We start from the raw sequence: 20,786 nt of genomic DNA, 5'->3' as shown, positions 1-20,786 counted from the left end.
AATAAACAATGGATAATTGTTGGCAGAGTGTTTTGAGCCAAAATGGATCTGTGTCAGCTTGCAAAGAAACTTACAAGTTCTAAACATACAAACTACTAATACACTTTAATGCAACATCAGCTGAAAAAATCCTAGACCGCAGAATCATTCAATACATAGAAGTAGAAATGTTACAGAAAAAAAAATGTGAAAAGAAAATTATATACCACATTCTTATTAGTGTATTTTGAGGAAGAAAAATAGATTTTCCTCTAAGAGGTCTTGGGGAGAGCTCTGCTTTATGCCTGTGTTAAGTGCTGTCCTGTTTTCCAGAGTCTTTGTTCCATGTCTTTTGAAATCCAGCTGATCAAATTGTTCAGCTCTGTCACAGCCAGAACCTGTTCTTAGGATGAACACAAAGACAATCCTACATCCATGACATTCAGATAAACTTACCGTACGTGGGTAATGAGAAGGGTTGTAGCTGGAATGAAAAAGTCATCCACTCTGTCAAACTGCTTTCCCACTGGCTGAGTATGGATTGTGTGATGAGAAGCACTCCCACTGGCTTGTGTTATCACCTGCATAAAGTAACATCATTATAAACTACAGAAGTACTCTTTAAAAATCAAATCTCAGTCCAAATGAATGAATACAGGATTGCCTCTCTGCTCTCTTGTATTGTCTTTTCCAAGTTCTGAAGAAAAGGAATGCAAATAATAGTGAATAAAGCTGATCAACATTACAGATTTCAGAGAACTATTACATACCTGACCACTTAGTCTTCATACTTATTTTTCCCCTCCACCTTTTTTATCACCCCTGAATCCATATTTATCAATTTACATTACTCAACCCCTTAACAGTTCTTAGTTTAAACTAAGCTTTTTGTTTATCTTTTTTTTATACTAGACCTTAAAGTGTGATTAAATTTTAAGTACTTCAGACAGACTGAAAAGATGCTATCAACAAAGCCACTAGAACATATGGCTATACATACTCCCAATTCTTGTCAACCATGAGATTATTCAAAATTTTTTATATTATGATATAAGGCTTATCACCATAGTTACAGTGGATTGCTATAGTAAGAAATAGAAATTAATAAAAAAAGTAGTAAGGTAAATACAGCTTCTTGAGATGTTTCTTGAGTGACTGTCCCTAGTTTTTTCACTGCTAAAAGGTAAGGAAAAATCAAGATTTTTAATATCTTTCATCTGAGAAAAAAACAATAAAGCCAGAGCTTGACATCTTCAGAATGTCAATATGACCTTAATGAAATGGATGTCTAAAGCCCAGTTTATCCTCTAATTAGGGACAAAAATATCATGAACAGCAACAGTTTGCTCTCAAAAGACCAGCATTACAGCTATTTTCAGCTGCTTCCTTATCCTTCTATCAATTTTCCATTGTCAGTTCTGACTAAGGGTGTTAAAAATAATCATTAACTTTTTTGGTGAGGTCAGCTGTCTGACTTGTTTTCTGGTTACCTATAGTAATTTCCCCCTGCTGGGTCAGGGTAGTAACGTTTAAAGCAAAATATGCAACTCATTGTAATTACACAAAGGTTCAACTTGTCTGTATTTCCTTACATATAATCATTGTGATCACCTGCAAAGTTGGTGAATTCTTTTCCATGGTTCCCCAGCTCAGCACCCAGACTTGATCATGTGATTTATCATAATGTAGTTTCACTGGAACAGGATCTGTACTCACTGCCTGAAATAGAATAAAAAAAGAAATCCTTTGTTTCCATCACATTTTCAAAGGAAACATAATATATATGATGGAATGAAAATGATGAGTAGATATGCATTTTTAGATATTTTCAGATCATGTTTAAGAATTATGTTGTCATTTGTTGAAATAGCTCTCTGATTAATTCAGAGTTACTGAATTGCTGAAAATGTGCTTTTTATTCATTATGTACTCTAACACTTGACATCAAAACTACATTATACTGAAGCCTTTAAGAAGTTGAAAACAAAGATTTTAAATCAAGTACAAAATTACTTATCTTCCCTCTCTCACATCACTTTCTCTTTACATGTAATGATTGAAAAACTACACCAATTACCAAAAAATGGTTAAAAAGGGAAGAGTATTCTGAAGCAACATACTGGAATTCATGGAAGATGTTACTGCAAAAAATCAACATGAAGTTGCTGCACCCAAAGCTTCCTATCTGTTAAAATGTGTATATTTTGTTGAAGTAGGAAGGATTGTTTTCATGTTTTCCAATTACAGTTGCCACTTTTCATAGACCTGTGGTCAAAACCAAAGTGTTTTCCCTACAACTTTAGGCACTGTCTCTTAAGACCACAAACCTTTTAAGACAGCTGAGCTCTAAACTTCCTTTGTTATGAAAACTGAAGGATTCAGAGGTATGAAATGAGAGGACAATGTATTTGGTTAAGAGATGTTATGCACAGGCGAAACAAGTGGGGGGATCACTTTTTTATTTTTATCAGTAAAGAAGAAAAAATAGGTGGAAATTGTTTTTTAGTCTTACCATCATCGAACTGTAAAGCACAGCTTGTTTATCAGTGTGTCAAGGAGAGTACCATCTGGCTAATTAAGTGAACCTAATTTAAACTAATGATGTAGATCCTCAAGATAATGCACTAATGGCTGGCTGAGACTGCTCATGATACTTAACTGTACTCCTGAGGTGTTGCAAGCGATCAGTTCATCTAAGCAGAATTTGTTTTTCCTTTTAAAAATGGAAAATGAAGCCAGGTTGCTCAGTGGCTCATTTAAAATCAGAAGTTACCCCTTGAAGAAGGTCATTTGTGTTTGATAACTTCTTTCTGCTACATGCTAGAAAACAAGTTGTTTAAAATAATACTTGAACTGTTGTATAGCTAATTTGTCAAGGCATGTCAAATTTCCTTTTGGCTTCCCCAGACAAAGGTCTGACCCATACATGTTCTGCCAGAGGACTGCCAGCTGAGTTCAGAGCTGGGGTCATGGCACAGCCAGGAGGAGCAGAAGGAATTGCCTGCAGGGTCAGGCACAGGCGGTACAGCTCCCCAGAGGGAAGCCAGCAGCAAAAAGGAGTTGAGCATCTCAAAGCAGACTTTCACAGCTGTTTCTAGCTGACCAGGCTGATCTGCCAGCAGCACACTGGGGACTGAAGGACGACTGTGTTTACTTCAGCCTCTAAGTCATCCCACTTAGTGGTGTGCTGCTATGCAATACTGCAAAATTCTTGCTTTCAAGAATTTACAAATGAAAGCAGATGCTTCTCTTGACTTTAGAATGAGAATAACCTGGACAAGTCAAAATGTCTCCCTCTATATATATCTCTAAAGATGCAGCATCCATGTTTCCAGTACATTTCAATTTAGTCTGCTACAGAATCCTCTAAAGTACTTATTTTGATAAATATACCTGTCATAAAAATAAATCATCCTCAAATCTAGTTGTCACATATCTGCACACTCTTCAAATTAACTTTCATAGCAGAAAGGAGTAACATGTATAGGAGTACTTCCAAAAAAAAACATTGTAATAAGCAAAACCAAATGAACAAATATTTTTACATAGAGAATAGCATCACTACATGACTTAAAGTCCTTTCAAACAAACTTTTAATTTTCTTTAGGTTTTTGCACAGTGATGGAAGTCTCATTAGAGTGCTCTTGCTTTAAAAATATGAAATTATCTCCACATTTGTTCCCACTAGCCTATTTGGTTTTTTTGCAAAGTGGTTCCTTATTTAAGATGTAGACTGGAAATAGTTACATGTACTTGTATGGAAATTATATCCTCTGTATGAATTTGATCTTTAGGAGAAAGGCAGTCTAACAAGAAAAATGCTCTAATTTCTGAAAACCTGAGTTTCTATTTTCCAAAAAATGAACTAAATCTTCATTTTACTCCATATTAGGTACTACTCTAAGTAATGAAAATGACCTGGAAAACTAAATACCCCTCTGTTTCCTAGAATGCAAAAACAACAACATGGAGGCAGAGGTCTGCAGTGAGAAGCTGCTCCCCAGCAAAAGGGACTTAGCTTGTTTATTCTTTTTCATTTTATAATTTTTGTGGGTCTGGTAGTGGATTGGCTTCTGGGGTTACTACCCCTTCACCCCACTGGCCAGACCAGCTGTCAACTAACATTATTTTCAGGCTAGAAATATGTAAGCAAAGGACAGTGAACAAAAACAAGAAAGGTTGTTTATGTTCCAAAGTATGAGAAAGTGAAAAACTGAACTTTAATATTGTACAGTAACTAAAGAACTGACTCTATCTTATAAGCAAGTAAAAGGCTTTAAAAAATCTCAGAAAAACTAAAGCAACACCCCTCCATGCCTCCTGTTTGTAAAAGTGTTTTTGTAAGTCCGTGTCATGTGAATAGAGCGACATTTAATGGTTAGAAAATTCTTCCTGCTTGCAAAACATGAAGCTAGAAAATAAATGCTTATTTTTAAAAGACAAGAAGGGGGGAGAGCCATGCATGTTATAAGAAATACTAAACAAGGTATCTTGTGGCTTATCACTAAATTCTAAATTAATCTTACTTCAATTCTAAAATCCATCTGTGAATCCACAGTGGTTTTACTTTTTACAATTTTATGTTATATGTAAAAAGATTGTATAGATTTTATGCTTTGATTATTTGTTTGCTTTGTTTTCAACTACTATTATTTATTTTGTTTTGGTTTGTTTGTTTTTGCTTGGTTTTTAAGTCTATTTTGAATAATGGCATGGGTAAGCTGGACACAGAGCAAGTCCCCTTGTACTTTTCCCATGTATTTGGCTAAACCTGTCCTCGGAAATAACATTCAGATCAGTAACAAATAGTAGAAATTCTACTGGGTCTTCAAAAGTGACAGCAAAGCATCCAGTTTAATTTATTTATCTGCTTAAACTGTTATTCCTTGGTTATATTGTCTACCAAAAAACTTTGTTAAGTACTGTGAATTGGAAAAATAATTTATTATGATTACTTAAACACCTAGAGCCACCAAAACCTAGACTTCCATTCCTTCAAAAGTTTTCCACATCTGGGGTAAATTTAATTCTATACTTTCTTTAGTTATAATCTGGATATTATTAAATTAGTGGAAAAGCAATGCTATTCTATCCCTCAAAATAAAATTGCTTTGAAAGTGATTTTTTCTTTTCCCTCAGAATAAAATGAAAGCTTCTGGAGTATCCTGGGTTTAGCTCAATATATTTGCTAAGTAGCACAGACTTAGTGCACAAAGCTCTTTGCTACACAGAGGCATTCTCTATGTCTGCTTTTCAGCTCATTACAGAAACTTGAATATTTTTATGATAGAACAATCTAACGTCATTCAAAAACTGAACAATTGCTTTACATATTTCTGGAGAAGGGCTGAACTTTTAATTAGTGAGTAATTTACTGAATTTTACTTTTTAATTAACACACAATCTTTGCAGTAAGTATCTCTGCACATTTTTAATGGTAAAGTGATATATAGCTATACTTATTGAAAACAATAACTAATGTTACTGAAGACAAATTAGAAGACCCTACCAATGAAACTATTTTATAAACCTAAATTAAAACCTGTTTTCAATGAGCCCAAGAGGAATCATGTGTTTTTGACACTGAAGTCTAAATGCTAATAAATGCAGTTAAGTTGATATTTCATCCCTCCTGTGGACAAAAGGAACCTGACACCTGAATGTCAGTTAGAGACCATGGAAAACATTGACAGACATTCCAGTCCTTCAAATTTGTGGACTGTTGATACTGTGGGTTTTTACTCTGTCTTCCTGAAGTAATATATCAAACCAAAAAGTAAAGAAAAAGTATTGTTTTCAGAAAAAAAAAATCGTTACCCACTCAGTTTGTCTCTATTTTAATATGCAAAGGTAAATTTAAGTAAAAAATCTCCACCTTTTTATTATTAACTTCTTGAATTAAACATTTTTTAGTACTTGCCATCATTTCAATAGTTCAAGTGTTAAGGAAGCCACATCTGAGTCAGCTGACACAGAATTCAAAAAGCAGATATTTCAAGCATGCAGGAGTATTAAAATTATTTTTTGAAATAAATGCAATTTTATAAATGCAGTTTGGTTATTTAATTTTTATATGCATATACACAATACACGCTCATCCTTACATCATGGAATAGTTTGAGTTGGAAGGGACCTTTAAAAGTCATCTAGTCCAAACCTCTGCAGTGTGCAGGAACATCTTCAACTGGATCAGCTTGCTCAGAGCCCCATCTAAATTGACTGAAGGTTTCCAGGGATGGGGCTTGTACCACCTCTCTGGGCAACCTCTGACAGTGTTTCACAAACCTCATTGTATAAAATGTCTTCATTATATCTACTCTGGATCTACTATCTTTTAGTTTAAAACCATCCCCTTGTTCTATTGCTACTGTCTCTATTAATAAATCTGTCTCCAACTTCCTTATAATTGCCCTTTAAGTATTGAAAGGACACAATACTGTCTCCCTGGAGCCTAATATATAATCTATACTTTAAAGATTTTCATTCACTTATAAGAGAAAAAAGCAAAAGGTATGAAGAAAAGCTCTATTTAGGTGGGTTTTTTTATTAACAATTTAGTTAGGTTTCTAATTTAAAAAAATCCATGTTTTATTCAGCTAAAGAACAGTTTTCTATAAATATGGTGACAGTACAAGCACTGCCTTGTACCTTGGTTCACTGGGTTTGCATGACAAGCTCTTGGTAGCAGGGGGGAGCTCTGTGGGTGGCTTCTGCAAGAAGCTGCCAGACACTTCCCCCTTGTCTGACAGAGCCTATGCCAGCTGGTGCCAACACAGACCCACTGCTGGCCAACATCTGGTCAGTCAGTGGTGGGGTAGAAGAACCTCTGGGGTAACTCAGCTGAGACACACAAAAGTGTTATTGTGGAGAGGTGCTTGAACCAGACGAGGGAGGAGTGAGAATATGTCAGAGGAACAGCCCTGCAGATGCCCAGGCCAGTAGGAGAAGGAGGGGCAGGAGATGCCTGAGGTGAGCCAGCAGAGATTCCCTTGCAGCCTGTAGTGAAGACCACAGAGAAGCAACTGCACCCCTGCAGCCCATGGAGGTCTGGGGTGGAGCAGAGATCCACCTGCAGCCCCTGGAGGACCTCACTCCTGAGCAGCTGAATGCCTGAAGGAGGCTCTGAATCCATGGGAAGCCTATATGGGAACAGGCTGCTGGCTGGACCTGTGAAATTGTGAAGAGGCACCCACACTGAAATAGGTTTATTGGCAGGACTCATGACTGCACAGGGGACCCAACCTGGAGCAATCTGTTCCTAAAGAACTGTATCCCAAGGAAAGAGACCCACACTGGAGCAGTTCATAGAGGACTGTCTCCCATGGGAATGGCCCCCGGAGGGAACAGGGAAAAGACTACTCTCTCTAAGGAAGAAGCAGCAGCAGAAATAACATGTGACAAACTAACTGACCCCCCCATTCCGCATCTCCCTCACTTCTGGTGGGGGAGGAGGCCCAGGAAAGAGGGAGCACTTGGGGGACAAATGTTTAGGATTTATTATATCATCCATTATCCCACTTACATTTTGGTAGGGAAATGAGCTGAATTTATTATCAAAGTCAAGTCTGTTTTGCCTGTGACGGTCATTGGTGAGTGATCTTTCCCTTCCCTTATCTCAAGCCACAAACCTTTCTTTCCCCATCCAGTCGGGGAGAGGAGTGATAGAGTGGCTTTGGTGGGTATCTGGCCCCCAGTCAAGGTCAACACACCACATCTGGTTTAACTCAAACTCTAGGACTGTATTAATGGCTGTGGCATAGCATTGATTTCTCTCTTTTACTCAGTGAATTATTTTCACTAAGCAGAGCATCTCCAGCATCCCAGAGACCAAGAAAGAGGAGTAGAGAAGAAGTCTGAATTCAAAGTCTCCAGTCTTGGCTAAGAGTGGTGTTTATTTTTACTGTTTCCATAATTTTTCTGTCTAAAAGCATACAGAGTAACATTCCTCCACCTTCTGTAGCCAAACCTGACCTTTCTGTCAAAACTGATAGACACATTCTTGTCCTAAGACTCTATTTTAGCCAATTCTCATTTTAAAGTGGAAGTCAGAAACTTCCTAAAGAACTCATTTCCTCAACTACTTGAATAATATCTATAGGAGCTATTCTCATGTTATCTTCCTTACAATTCCCTATTGAGAAGAACAGTTACTAAACAAAAACTGCTGCTAAATGCTGAAAGTAGGTGAACTTTTTTCCAAATAATGTATTTAGTCTCAAGTTAACTGTATTTCTGTTTCTGAAATATGTAGGAAAGTCTTAAATTATTTTGTCTAAATTAAATAGTAACTTTAAAATGAGAAATAAATACCTGTACAACTTTCTGAGACTGTACATCAACAATGAGAACTCTGTCAAGTGTGGGCTGAGTCACATATATGAACTTGTCTTTTACATTAACAGCAGTTGCCCAAACACACCGCTGAACAGGATCACCATCTGCTTTGGGACAAACTTCATCCTATAATTCAACAGAAAAAAGTAACAGAGTAAGAATCAAAATAATCAACAATGTAATAGAAAGACAAATTATACTAATTTTCTTCTTTTTTAACTGTACAATAAAACCTCAGAAAATGTAGGGAAGGAAAAAGAACAGCTGACACTAGGACATAAACTCAAGTTAGCCCAACTGTGTCTGTAAGCACCACAACTCACAAGCACTATAAAATAATTTATACACCAAATTTTGGGATGTCTTCTAGAAATTCAAGAAGTTACTACTGTTGACGTGAGAAAGAAACCAAATTGAAACAATCATACAGGTAGAAATAAAGTAAGGAAGGGGCAGGAGACCCTAAAACCAGAAAACAAACCAGGCACACGATGCCTTGTTACTGCAGAAGCTGGCAGCTCCCACCCGAGCACCATCACCATGCCCTGCAAAGGGAGGCAGTGCAGGCATGGCTTACCCTGCAGCTAGGAACACAGCAGTAAGCCAGGAAAATACCTAACTGGGGAGATGATAATGTACAAATGAAGAGAAAGAGGAGGTGGTGTGGTGCAAATTGTCACATGGCTTAGGGGCAAAGCAGCAGTCAGAGAGATCAGCTGTTTTGGTACTTGGAGTACTGATAGTTTGCTCTAAAGTTTAAGAAGTTTGGCTACTCCTGCCATGAGAAGTTCTCATGGCCTATCTTACTAGTGCTAAACCAAATAAATACCAAACGTTTCCTTACTACCATTCCTGCCCCCTCTGCCCTTCCATCCCTGTAAAAGGACGAATCAGAAAAAAAAAAAATCTGTTCACTTCAGTGAACTGATATTTCACAATACATATAACCATACATTCTCATCAAAATAGTTATCTGTAGTATACATGCTCCCTATTCCTAATTTGTAGAAATATATAACCTATCATCATGTGTTAAACTACCTATTTGTGAATATTTTCTCCCAGAAAAAGCTTGGGTTTATCAAAATTAAAAGTTACTTGGTCAAAAATATTACTATATGTGGAAACTCCATTTATTAAATAGCATGATTTCTTTCCTATAATTGACATGATAATTATTTGAAAATATGGACCTGAAAAACACTCTGCTTGGAAGAGTACAGGATGTATCAAATGTTTTTGTTTTCCTGACCTTTTCTTCCTTTGCCTCTTATTTTTAATTCTTTGCATCACAAGGGACAATTTTACCAAATCATAAGTATTATGTCTTTTTGGCACTTATCTGCTGCTTATTCCTAATTTAGAATGCTCTGCCTGATACATCATAACTGGCCGGTGTGAAAATAATTACGATATGTCAGCAGATAATGACTCAATGCAGAATGAGCAGCAAAAGATGATGAGCTCCTAAACAAAAATTCTGTTTCTAAGCATCAAATGCCTTTTAAAAGGCACAGGAAACACGTGGCAGAACATCATCTCTGGCACCAAGCAATACTCTTCAAGCAGATGATGCATTTCAACACTTACTTTTCTGTATCATCAACATTCTTTGCCTGCTGTGCCTCTACAATTTCAAAAAATACACTCAATCTTCATATGTCAGAAGAAGAAATAAATCAATTACCAGCTTTAAAAAAGGGAGTTTGTTAGCAGAAGATTGAAAGACATTGCTTGCTTTTACATGGCTCTTAAACTCAACAAAGCAAAAAGTCTTTCAGAAATCGTATGATAAGGAAAGATTACTAGACTCAGGTACTGTGTGATAGCACATGATCAGGAACCTGAACAGAACTTAGAAATAAGTAAAAATTAAGATTTAGTTTGTGCTGACAAAAAGCCATGAAGATCAAAGGGAGAAGTTAAGGAATGACAGACATTGGAAAAATGTGACTGTCATTCTTAAAAGTAGTTAAATGCTTTCACTGCCACTTGTTGCATAAAGTCAACATATGCAAGTATGTCTTTAATATGATGTGCAATCATCATATCAGTGATCTATTGTCATTTGCCTTCTGGGTAATTGTCACTTCAAGTGGAAGGTTGTTTCTCTGATCTCATTATTTTTTATATTTATTCTAAATATACCTTGTCTTAGTTTCATGTTTAATCTAAACAGGCAACTACATCTAGATTGTTCTACACCATCCTCTTTATTCCTCACAGAGAGCACCTTCAAACAATGAATTGTTCATAAATGTTCATAACAAATCTACACAGAGACATTATTTTCAATCCTCTCTCAGGGACTCACATTCATTTACATGAGTTTCTGGGACTGAATTCTACAAGGACATATTCAATATATTATTCATAAATAACTCTGACTGCTGCAGGAATCTTTTTCTCACATGGCATCATACAGATTAGTGTAAATGTTTTTTCTGATACCACCTCCCCTTATGAGATGTACAGCAGAATAGCAAAATAACTTAAGCACTTATAACTACATCCAGAGATGAGCTACCACCATATAATTTCTTCTGAATCCGACTCTAAAATACTCTGAAGTGTATTTTTAAAGCTTTTTTCACCATAAGACTAGTACAAATATAGTCTTATAAATATATATATACTCAACCATACATATATATATCTACATATACAAACGTACTTCAAGGGTTCTAAAATACTTTTCAGGTTGTCATATAATGCAATGCCAATTCTCACGTTACCCAAAAAGCATGAAAACATAAAGGCAAATCCCCTTTTTTTTTCCAATGTAATGGTGAAAATTATGCATCAAAATTCTCATATCCAGAACTGAGTGGTTTTCCCAGTATAAACCAGTTTATGTGGTTGTTTCTATAGTTATTCAAATCTACATTTATCTGATGCTGTTTCAACAGAACTGATATCTTGCTTTTTAAAATAAAACACTTATCTGATTAGAAAGTTTGGATTTCTTTTAAACTATAGGCAGTTATTCTGAGCCTCCATAATAATTTCCCCAGTGGTTGGGTAATTGGTTAAAATAATTTCTCCCTAAAATATAAGCATAAACCCACCATTTTTTCTTCTAATTAAAATGTGAGCAATTTACTTTTTCCTAATTTATTCTCTCTCAAAAAAAAAAAAAAAAAAAAAAAAAAAAAAAAAAAAAAAAAAAGTTAACATCTGATAAAACATTAATTTACTTCATTGTTGTATTCCTCCCAGACTTTTTAATCAAAAAGTGACTTGCTCTATAACAAGTCAGCAGATGGAGGAAAATAAATCCTTAGAGAATGTTTTTCTCTAAGATGGTCTGGGGCAAGAAAATCTCAAGGGGAAACATGTACTTGCAGATTAATATGTGCAAATTCTCTGTTTATTAACTTATACTTACTGCAAGAGTCTTCAGTGTTTTAACAGGATGTGAGTCAAACTCTTTAGGCAGTGTAATGAAATGTCTATCTATGGCATGGCTGCCTAAAAGTAAGATGATACCAACAGGTTGCAACAGTGCATGTTTTACAGACATGAATTTATGTATCACCACTTCTACACTAAATCATAGTCTTCTTGACATTCTTTACTAAAAATAAGACTGTACTTTTTTAAAGCTTTTTTTTTATTAACAAGGGTTAGTATTTGCTACATTTTCTGTGCTGTAAGAGTGTAAACCAAGGCAGTTTCTGTGGACTACAAAGTATGTTTCAATCTAATTTTCTGAGGAAATTTTGGTCTGCCACGTAGTCACATTAATAAATTTGAAATGAAGTATTTTGCTCTGACCTCTAGCATACATTCAAGTGTGAGAAGGCATATTTCACTGAAATGTGGCCATTATGTGCTACTTCTTGTAATAAACAGAAAATCAGTTTTATGTTGGAGCCAAAACGATTTTTTTGTTAGTCTCAAAAAGACATCTGTTTTAATTGCTTTTTTCCTAGTCTCTGGAAATAATTATTCTAATTGGGATTCATTGTGAATGGAAAATAAAACCAGTTTTGCATAAAAATTAGAATTTAAGTCTTTGGATAATAATAATTTGCAGAGGATAAATAGACACCAAATGTCAGTAACGAAAATGTCCCAAGCCCTTCACAGTTATGAGATTCTTTAACAGGTAAAAGACTCTACTTGAACCATGGTTAAGAATCTATTTGACAACAGGTTAAACAAACAGCTGTCAAAGCTGGTCCAACTAAGCAACAGCCTATATCAGAAAATAGAAATCAGTTTATTTCTGTCCCTATACATCTAGAATTTTCACTACCAGATCCAATAAATTTCTACTTACACTTGGCATTACAAAATTCAAGTAACTTAGGAGATTCTGGGAAGGAGAGGAAGGCAGTCTTTACAATTTCTGTGATCCATGAGGATCCAGTAAAGCATTAAATCCTTCGCTTCACTTTAAACACTGTGAGTCTAGTTGATTCCCATGTTAGATATACACCAAAGTGTTTCGCTGTATTGACACTCAGTTGCATAAGAGGCAATTAAATATTTAGGTAAGGGTTCTCAAGTATATAGCAACTGAGGAAATATATTTACCTTTAGAAAAATTAGCATACCTAAATATGTACAAGTACTGCAATGTCGTTCACAATACTGTGCAATGCTATGTGAAAACACCTGAGCTCCTTCTTTTACAGAAGCTCTGTTCAAGTTTGTTGACAGACAAACAGGAAACCTGTGGAGGAGCACAGGAGTGTCATGTGTAATATGCAGACATTTTCTATTGTTCAAACTGTACTGATGAATTTAGAAGTGTTCCTATGCTTTAGCAACTGTTTGGCAATAAACAACCCTTCTGTAGTTTTACTTATCACTTGAATTCAGGGAAGTGTAAAAAAATGGGAGAGGTTTAAGCAAGCATGTATTTCCTTTATTATTAATATGTTAATAGTTAAGTCACGGAATGACTTTACGAGAAAGGCTATGTAAAGCTACCTCAAAATATACTTGGTATACTTACCAAGATCTCTGATTACTAAAAATATATGACAGAGGCAAAGATAATTACTAACCAGCAATTTATGACATGAGCTGTTACCACTAAGCAATCACATGCTGAACTTGATAAAACTCTGATCCTGGGACAGAACTGGGTTTTTTATTATTTTTATTCAGAGGAAACAGACTTTCCAAAGAGGCTTGAGGAATATATGATATACCTCAAAGGAGAAGAAGAAATTAAAAAAAAAAGTTCCTAATACGCCTTCAAAATTAAAGTTATCAAGTAGCCTAATTTTCTAGACTTTTTTTTCTTTCCTCCTCTCCCCACTCAAGAGGATATAGTTATTATGCTACTCCAGGTTTGAAAGGTTCCAAAAAGGAACAAATTTTAGTTATTCATCCTGATCACTGCCACATTTCAGTAAAAATACCCTTAAAATCTGGGCTGCACTTTAGACCAATAAAATTTTATCAGACATCTTAAATAATCAGCTCTTTAAAAAGCCATAAATAAAAAGCTTTTGGGCTTATTTTTGGCTGTGTCAACCTAATTTCACTTAAATAGCACAAATCAAGGTATGATTAACTGTTCAAAGCATAATTACTCACACTAAAGTAAGTCTTGTTGCTGAGTAGAGCAGTCTTTGACATCAATAGTGATAACTGAAGAAGCAAATTCCATTGAGACAGCTCTAACACTAGCTCTAGCTGTCACTGAGGCATTAGACAAAAAAACCCCAAACAAACCAATGTGTTCAGCTCAGTGCTGAATTTATGCTAGCACGTATTTCAAGGTCACTCATTCAAACCTAAATGAGAAAAAGTTACTATTTTTGATAGCTGATATATCATATAGAGAAAGTCTTAACGTAGTGACTAGTACTAAGTGTTCCTGTGGGAACATGCATCATGTCAGCTACCAATTTGATTAGCAGTAAAGGGAAAACATCACAAGAATAAATGAAAGTGGAGAATACACCAGTGTTTTTATGCATCCTACTCAGGGAAACTATACCATAAATTCTCAGAATTTGGAGAAATCAGCTATAAATATGTTAACAGGAAAGTTATTGAAACTACTTGTATGAATTTTAAATTGGAACCGAAGCATCAATCATCTCCACTAACTTTTACCAGGATAGGGATTTGCCTCATGATAGCTGAGAGTTTAATACAGACAAACATCCAGTGGAGAAAAAGAAACCATTAACACCTCCCCGTCCCCCAAAAGATTCTATATTTAACAGAGAGAATCAAACCCTGATTCACTAAGATGAACTCAACTGGTGGGTTGGAGGTGGCGAGCTGATGGGGACTAAAAAAAACCAACAACAAATCCAGAAATAGATAGCTGTTAAACGACTGGGAAAAGAGAAAGACAACCAAGGAAAAAAAGGTTTGCAAAAGTATTCACAGAATATTCAACTGAAAAGAGGGACTGAAAGCTTGAATTTAATAGACAAAAATACAAGAAATTTTGAGATCACCATTATAAGCTATTTATTAATTCAGAAGACATGGCTGAACTTATCAAGCCAAAAACACTGAAGTAGTAATAATAAATTCTTATGTAAAGAAAATTATAATTAAGTAAACACTACAAATAGATTTTTAAAAACAACTTGCCTGAAAACCGAGGAGTTTTTCACTAGGCTTAATATGCCTCTGAAATTCACATTCCACTGGTTGTATTACTTTGATGCCATCTTCATAAAAAACATAAAACATGTTCCCAATTCCCAGACCTTAGAGACAAAAACACATTGAAATGTATAAAATTAAATAATGACAAAAAAGAAAATCCTTGTCTTGAACTAAAAACCTAATCACAGTTTGGTATGAGAACAGTTTGTTAATGTGTATAACGGTGATACAGCTAAACCTATGGGATCTTTTGTTGTAAAACTGAAACAAAACTCTTGCATTATTCAGAATTTTACATAGTTTTCTCCATTGGCAAGACAGTGTCTTTATGAATACAGATCTAGAAATACACAGTTTTGACACCTGCTGCAATAAAAGTGATCTTGTGAAGTCTGCAACACTGAAATCAAATGAATATAAATTCTCTATGTATATGGTTTTTTCTTTTGCTTAGGGATGAAGGACTTAACAGAATTTCTGCATAACATTGAAAGGGAAGACCTGAGTCCTTGTTATAAACCCTTACTTGATATTTCAGTCCGAAAAGGAAATATTCTCTCTTGTACTTTAGTAGAAAGAATTGGGCAGATATTGATTCTAATGTTGAAGGGCCATAGGTGTTTCCAGAACTATTCAATCCTTCTTCCACAATGTTGCTGAAAGGCATGATGCTAAGTTTTGTGGAGAAGGTGGGAACCAGATCTGTAGCATAAAGTCTCACAATATCTGTGATCATGGTCATTACCACAGAAAAGCATAGTCTCATTAGCCTTCTGTGTGCCAACTAAGACAACAGTTGTTGATTTGCTATGTGGATGCTATAATAAATTATCAGTTCATATTCATAAAATTCTTTGAAAAGAACTGTAGTTCTCATAAAATCATAACTATAACCATTCTGACAACTAAACTGTTGGCTACAATGGTAAAAATGTGCATGTATCCCGGGCACCGGACCTAAGTTTTCTCTGGACATAACAACACTTGGTATAGGAACACAGAGGAGTGAAAGTCATGAAAAAGAAATTTGAATCTGAAATTCTGCTTATCCTCAATTCTGAGGGAAAATCGATGTTAATAGAAAGAGAACAGGTCTTAATGCAAAATAAAATAATGAGAACATCAAGAGGAAGTAGGGAGAATGCATGTTTGTGTATGTATGTATGTATATATTTATGTATTTATGTACACACACACATAAAATTTTCCAGTCCTCTTTAAGACTCCCATAGCTAATACACTTGTTTAAAGGTTGTAATACATAGAAAGTTGTTGGGCTATGCTCAGAACAAACATGTTCCATTAACTTTGAGGAATCTTGTGGAATCGTTTCCCATTTCCAAATTTTCCCATAAAGAAAGGAGAGGCAGTCTCCAAGCAAGATTTTCCTCACTTTATACTGACTCTATCTGTTAATAGGCTAGCATAAAGTGGGAGAGAAATTTGTCTATGCTGCATTTGATGCTACACAGAAGCAGGCTTAGGTTCATGGAAAGCTCCCCAGTCATGTCTATTCAGGGTGTACTCAGGGCAATGTGCCCACTCTGGCCAGTGGGCACTTTTTTGTATGCCTTGGCAGATAAACCACACAGCCTATATAAGACATGCCTACATAAGCATGTAGGTCCCTCTTTAGAGAGTGCTGACATTGTATCACATGAGAGCAGCTGAAATTTGCAGGTAAGCCTGACTGATGTTGGGCTGCCTGTACCAGTGCACACAGTGTAGAGATCTATAGCTGAGCAACTGGCACATTGCGCCTTGGGGATGAATATGTGAACGCGGCTGGGGACAAAACAGGGTTTTCCCTTCTCCCTCCTCTCATTGGCTGAAGTATATTATAGTTATTAGGATAAGCAATACCAGAATGTGAGGAGGTAGCTCAGACGACAGCCCCAGATGACCCAGACATTTGATAATCAGGTTCTTAAAACCTCCCCCTCTGGTGCCAATACTCCAAAGCAAGATTTCCGACGTACAGATATTCTTTACGTCTAATAAACAGCCCAAAGTTTTAAGGTTTTATTTCCAAAGTCTGGATAATAATGTTAACCAAACTGTTCTACAAAAACAGTGAAGGACATACAGTATGAAATTTCCTTCTTCCATTTCAATACCAAGTTAAGGATGGCAGTTCATTAAACAAACCTTCACCTTTGGATCCAATTAATTCATTCCTCTTACCAACTTACTATGACCCAAAACTCTTCATTTGAGTGAGTGGCTACAGATACCTGTACAAATATCTAATCTGCATAAATATCCAATCACCTCAAGTCATGGCAAGCCAGTTTTTCAGAACTACAGGAGCTATTCCTTTGAAGATTGAATTTTGCAACCCTCCCCCCACTAAATACAATCCTGCATATTTTTAATGCAGTGCCAGAAGAAATAGATAAATAGATTTGGTTTATTTAGACTAAATTGATCTTTAAAACTGGCTATCACCGATTTTTTTAAAAATGGTGGTGGTTGGGGTTCTTTTGCATATATATGAATAGATTTATATTTATTTATAGATTGTATTATTACTGTAATACAAATGTACCTTCAAAATCCTTTCAGGTTTTCTCATGCAAGTGGCTGCCATAAGCATCTATTTTGTGCACTTCACATAGAAATATCTCCATGCACTAAGGCCTATGTATGGTTTCATGATCCTGACTGACCTACTAATCGCCCATCCTTCCCTTCCTGTCTGTGAATACTTTCATAACAGAAAACAGCAGAGAATGTATGGCCCAGAGAAGTTGGTGGTGATGTTTAGTGGCATCTTCAGGGTATTGCTCTCTTGTAAAATGTTTCCAGTGTTCTAATCAGTAACAGTATTTGTTGGAAACACAAGAATTGGCCAAGGAGAAATGCAGGAGAGATTGAAAATATCTGCTCTAAGAGACACAAAATCTGCTACTACCAATTGCTTTTTGCTTAGTTTCACATTAGTCACAGAGAAATCTGAATGTCTTTACCATAAGCACTTTGGTAAACTATTATTTTTAATTGGTCTTTTTTGTCACAGATATTAAATTTTCCAAAGTGCACTCTAATAAAATCAACAAATTGACTTGAAAAGATAATAATCTAAAAAACCAAGGGGATACTAATCATGTTTTCAGTTTTGAGATAAACTTTTTGATAGTTTCCCAACAAGAGATGAGAATGGCATACTTTTGAGAATTTGGCACAATCTTGTTGCGTATCAGTTTAATCATGAACAGTGGAATTGTATGAAACTCTAAACACATCATTTGTACTCTGCAAGGCCAATAGAGCAGGGCAATCAGAGCTGAGCTCTACTACAATCATAGAAATGGTTGTACCAGCTGAGCAACTGGTAAAACAGGAATAAAAAAAATAAAACTAGTTGGTATTTATAAATACACGGAGAATGCCAAAGTTAGGCATACTACACGCAGGCAAATGAAATATCAGATTTTTAAATCTTTAAATTAATTTAAAAAAATTAAAAACTCTACAGAAATACATATTTCTAGTATGAATTCACAGCAAAGTCTGACTCACTTCTTATCTTGTATTATCCATCTTTCAATGGAAATAATTGGAACAATTTCTTAATCCTCAAATGTATTAATTTCGAAATTTGAACTTTAGATGAAGCACAGGCTACTTAGAGCAACAGAATGCGAACTCATGACAACTCTTACATTATGGTATTTTTCTGGAATATGAGGATAATTATTGAGATTATGCCATATATATAAAAATTAATACCTATCTTTTGCTTGTAAAATAAAATTTACATTATTTTTACATTAATAACACATGATTGTGTCTTTGTTTTCAGTTCATCACAAACATCCATGCCCTGCCCCAATATTTATTTACAAATCTTTCTAAGTATAAGGATAAAATGGTTGTTTTTTTTAAGAAACAAGTATTTCAATTTTAAATTGTTTAAAATTATAATTTTGTCAAATAAAAGTGATTCATACAAGAAAATCTATCTCAACAGCATACAGGCTCACTGGTTGGAAATTTTATCATGCCAACAATCAAAAACTAAAGGTCTACATTTTAAATCTGAGCTTCTTGTTCTGTATCTTTGAACAATTGTCTAAAAATTGTGAACAGCTTATTTCTTTCTCTGTCCCAAAAAGGAAAAGCAGTTTACAAAAGTATTGTAAGTAAAGAACAAAGTAAGAACATTGATAGGATTCATTTCCACTTTGATTTAAGTCAAATTCCTCAGTGTTGCAAAGGGGTAGGTAATTACTGTAACTGTAGAGTATGAACAAACATAGATATACACACACACTCAGAAGAAACAACAGATGAGCATTTCATCATACTACAGAAAATATGAACACGAGTAGTCCCCGTTAGTACCTTGCTCTCGCCACAATATGTTTGCAACTGCAGCATGTAAGAGAAAGAAAGAACAGAAAATACAAATGAACAAGGGAAAACAAGGAGTGATACATCAATTCTGAAATAATTTAACCTCTGATTCACTAAAATACTCCTACAGGTAAACCAATGGAAACAGTAAATTAACAATAGTTCTCTGTGTCATGTGACAAAATTGTGATTGGCCATAGAAGTTATTTGGGATATGGTAAACCCCATCATTCCCACTAAATCCCTCCAACCTAACTCCATTATCCCTTATCAACAATGTGTTTTATAATCCATTACAAAAAGCATGTGCAGTTTTCATGCGCATAAGGGATATATACTAATGACAGGTGGTGCAAAATTTGTGATTTCCTTTAAACCCTGGACTTTGAGGAGACTGATTTCAGAACATAGTTCTGAGAGATATGCAAAATTAATATATACACATATATTTTTCTGTATGGCTGTAGTGCAACCATGCTACCAAAATTGTCATGTTGTATAATGTTTGCCATTCTCTTTGGAAGACCAAGACTGCAAGTATAAGATGGCATGATAACCAACTAAATGCTAACATTGATTTTTTCCCCTGAAAACATAAATTTTATTTGGTCATCTTGTTTACAATTGGATTTTAGACCTTTGAGACCAATGAAATTATATTATCCTAATATTGCCCTTTCTGTTTGCAGAATAAAAAAAAAAAGAGAAAGCAAATATAGTCTTGCAGATTTTAAGTATTTATAACTCAGCATGCAACAGAATAGAATTTTTAAAACACCATCACTGAAAACCAACACATACTGCAAAGTTATGAACGTAAGAAATTAAAAAAAAAACCCTAACTCCTTAAAGGAAAGGAATACAACACAGAAAACACATGGATTACACATACACGTAATGAAATTGGGAAGTTCACTGAAACACAGTGTTACAAAATCTAAAAACCTTAGTATACTTAAAAAAAAAAGTCTGGAAAAAGCAATGAAAGACATATTATAAAAACTATGTTGGTATACAGAAGTTTCTTAACTGCTGACAGCTGAAGATTGAGAGTGAAAGTAGGAACTATCATTCCAGAAAATATGGAATATTTCTGGCTACTGGCTACTACAATTTTCCCAAATATCTTTTGTACTTCAACAGATAGGAGAGGGAAAAAAAAAAACCAGCCCTCGGATATGATGTAGGCCTTTGGGTCTGGTAATGCAGCCAGTTTTGGATTCACCCTCCTATCTATGCATCTAGCCTGAACTTCATGGTTTGTCTTTGAGGGTGTCCAAAACATTTCTAAGGACATCCTAAACGACATCCCCTACATCTACCCTGCCAAGCCACCCTGTCAGTCACCTCACTGAAGAAGGCTGTCAGGCTAACCTGGAGTTTTTTCCCCTGTAAATCCATGATGACTGCTCCTAAACACCTTCTAGTTCTGGAAAATATTTCCAGGGTGAAATGTTCCATCTCTGTTCCAGAAATCAGTGTGGGGCTGATGTATCTATCATATCTTGGATTCTATTTCGTGC

At 35.4% G+C, this 20,786-nt stretch overlaps 1 protein-coding gene across 1 annotated transcript in view; it reads right to left on the bottom strand.

The window, feature by feature from the left end:
* FSTL5 (follistatin like 5) overlaps window positions 1-20,786 on the bottom strand; it is a gene marked incomplete at its 5' end in the record, with an annotated part of 198,631 nt that overhangs the window by 27,036 nt on the left and 150,809 nt on the right. The window contains 4 exons of the mRNA XM_063422000.1: window positions 436-560; window positions 1,591-1,698; window positions 8,290-8,439; window positions 14,887-15,005. Coding sequence (XP_063278070.1) covers window positions 436-560; window positions 1,591-1,698; window positions 8,290-8,439; window positions 14,887-15,005 — 502 coding nt within the window. The remainder of the gene's footprint in view (window positions 1-435; window positions 561-1,590; window positions 1,699-8,289; window positions 8,440-14,886; window positions 15,006-20,786) is intronic.

This window comes from Prinia subflava, chromosome Z, assembly GCF_021018805.1.
Source record: "Prinia subflava isolate CZ2003 ecotype Zambia chromosome Z, Cam_Psub_1.2, whole genome shotgun sequence".
Lineage (NCBI taxonomy): Eukaryota > Metazoa > Chordata > Aves > Passeriformes > Cisticolidae > Prinia > Prinia subflava.
Note: the sequence above shows the minus strand (reverse complement) of the source record. Positions and strands in the feature narration are given on the sequence as shown.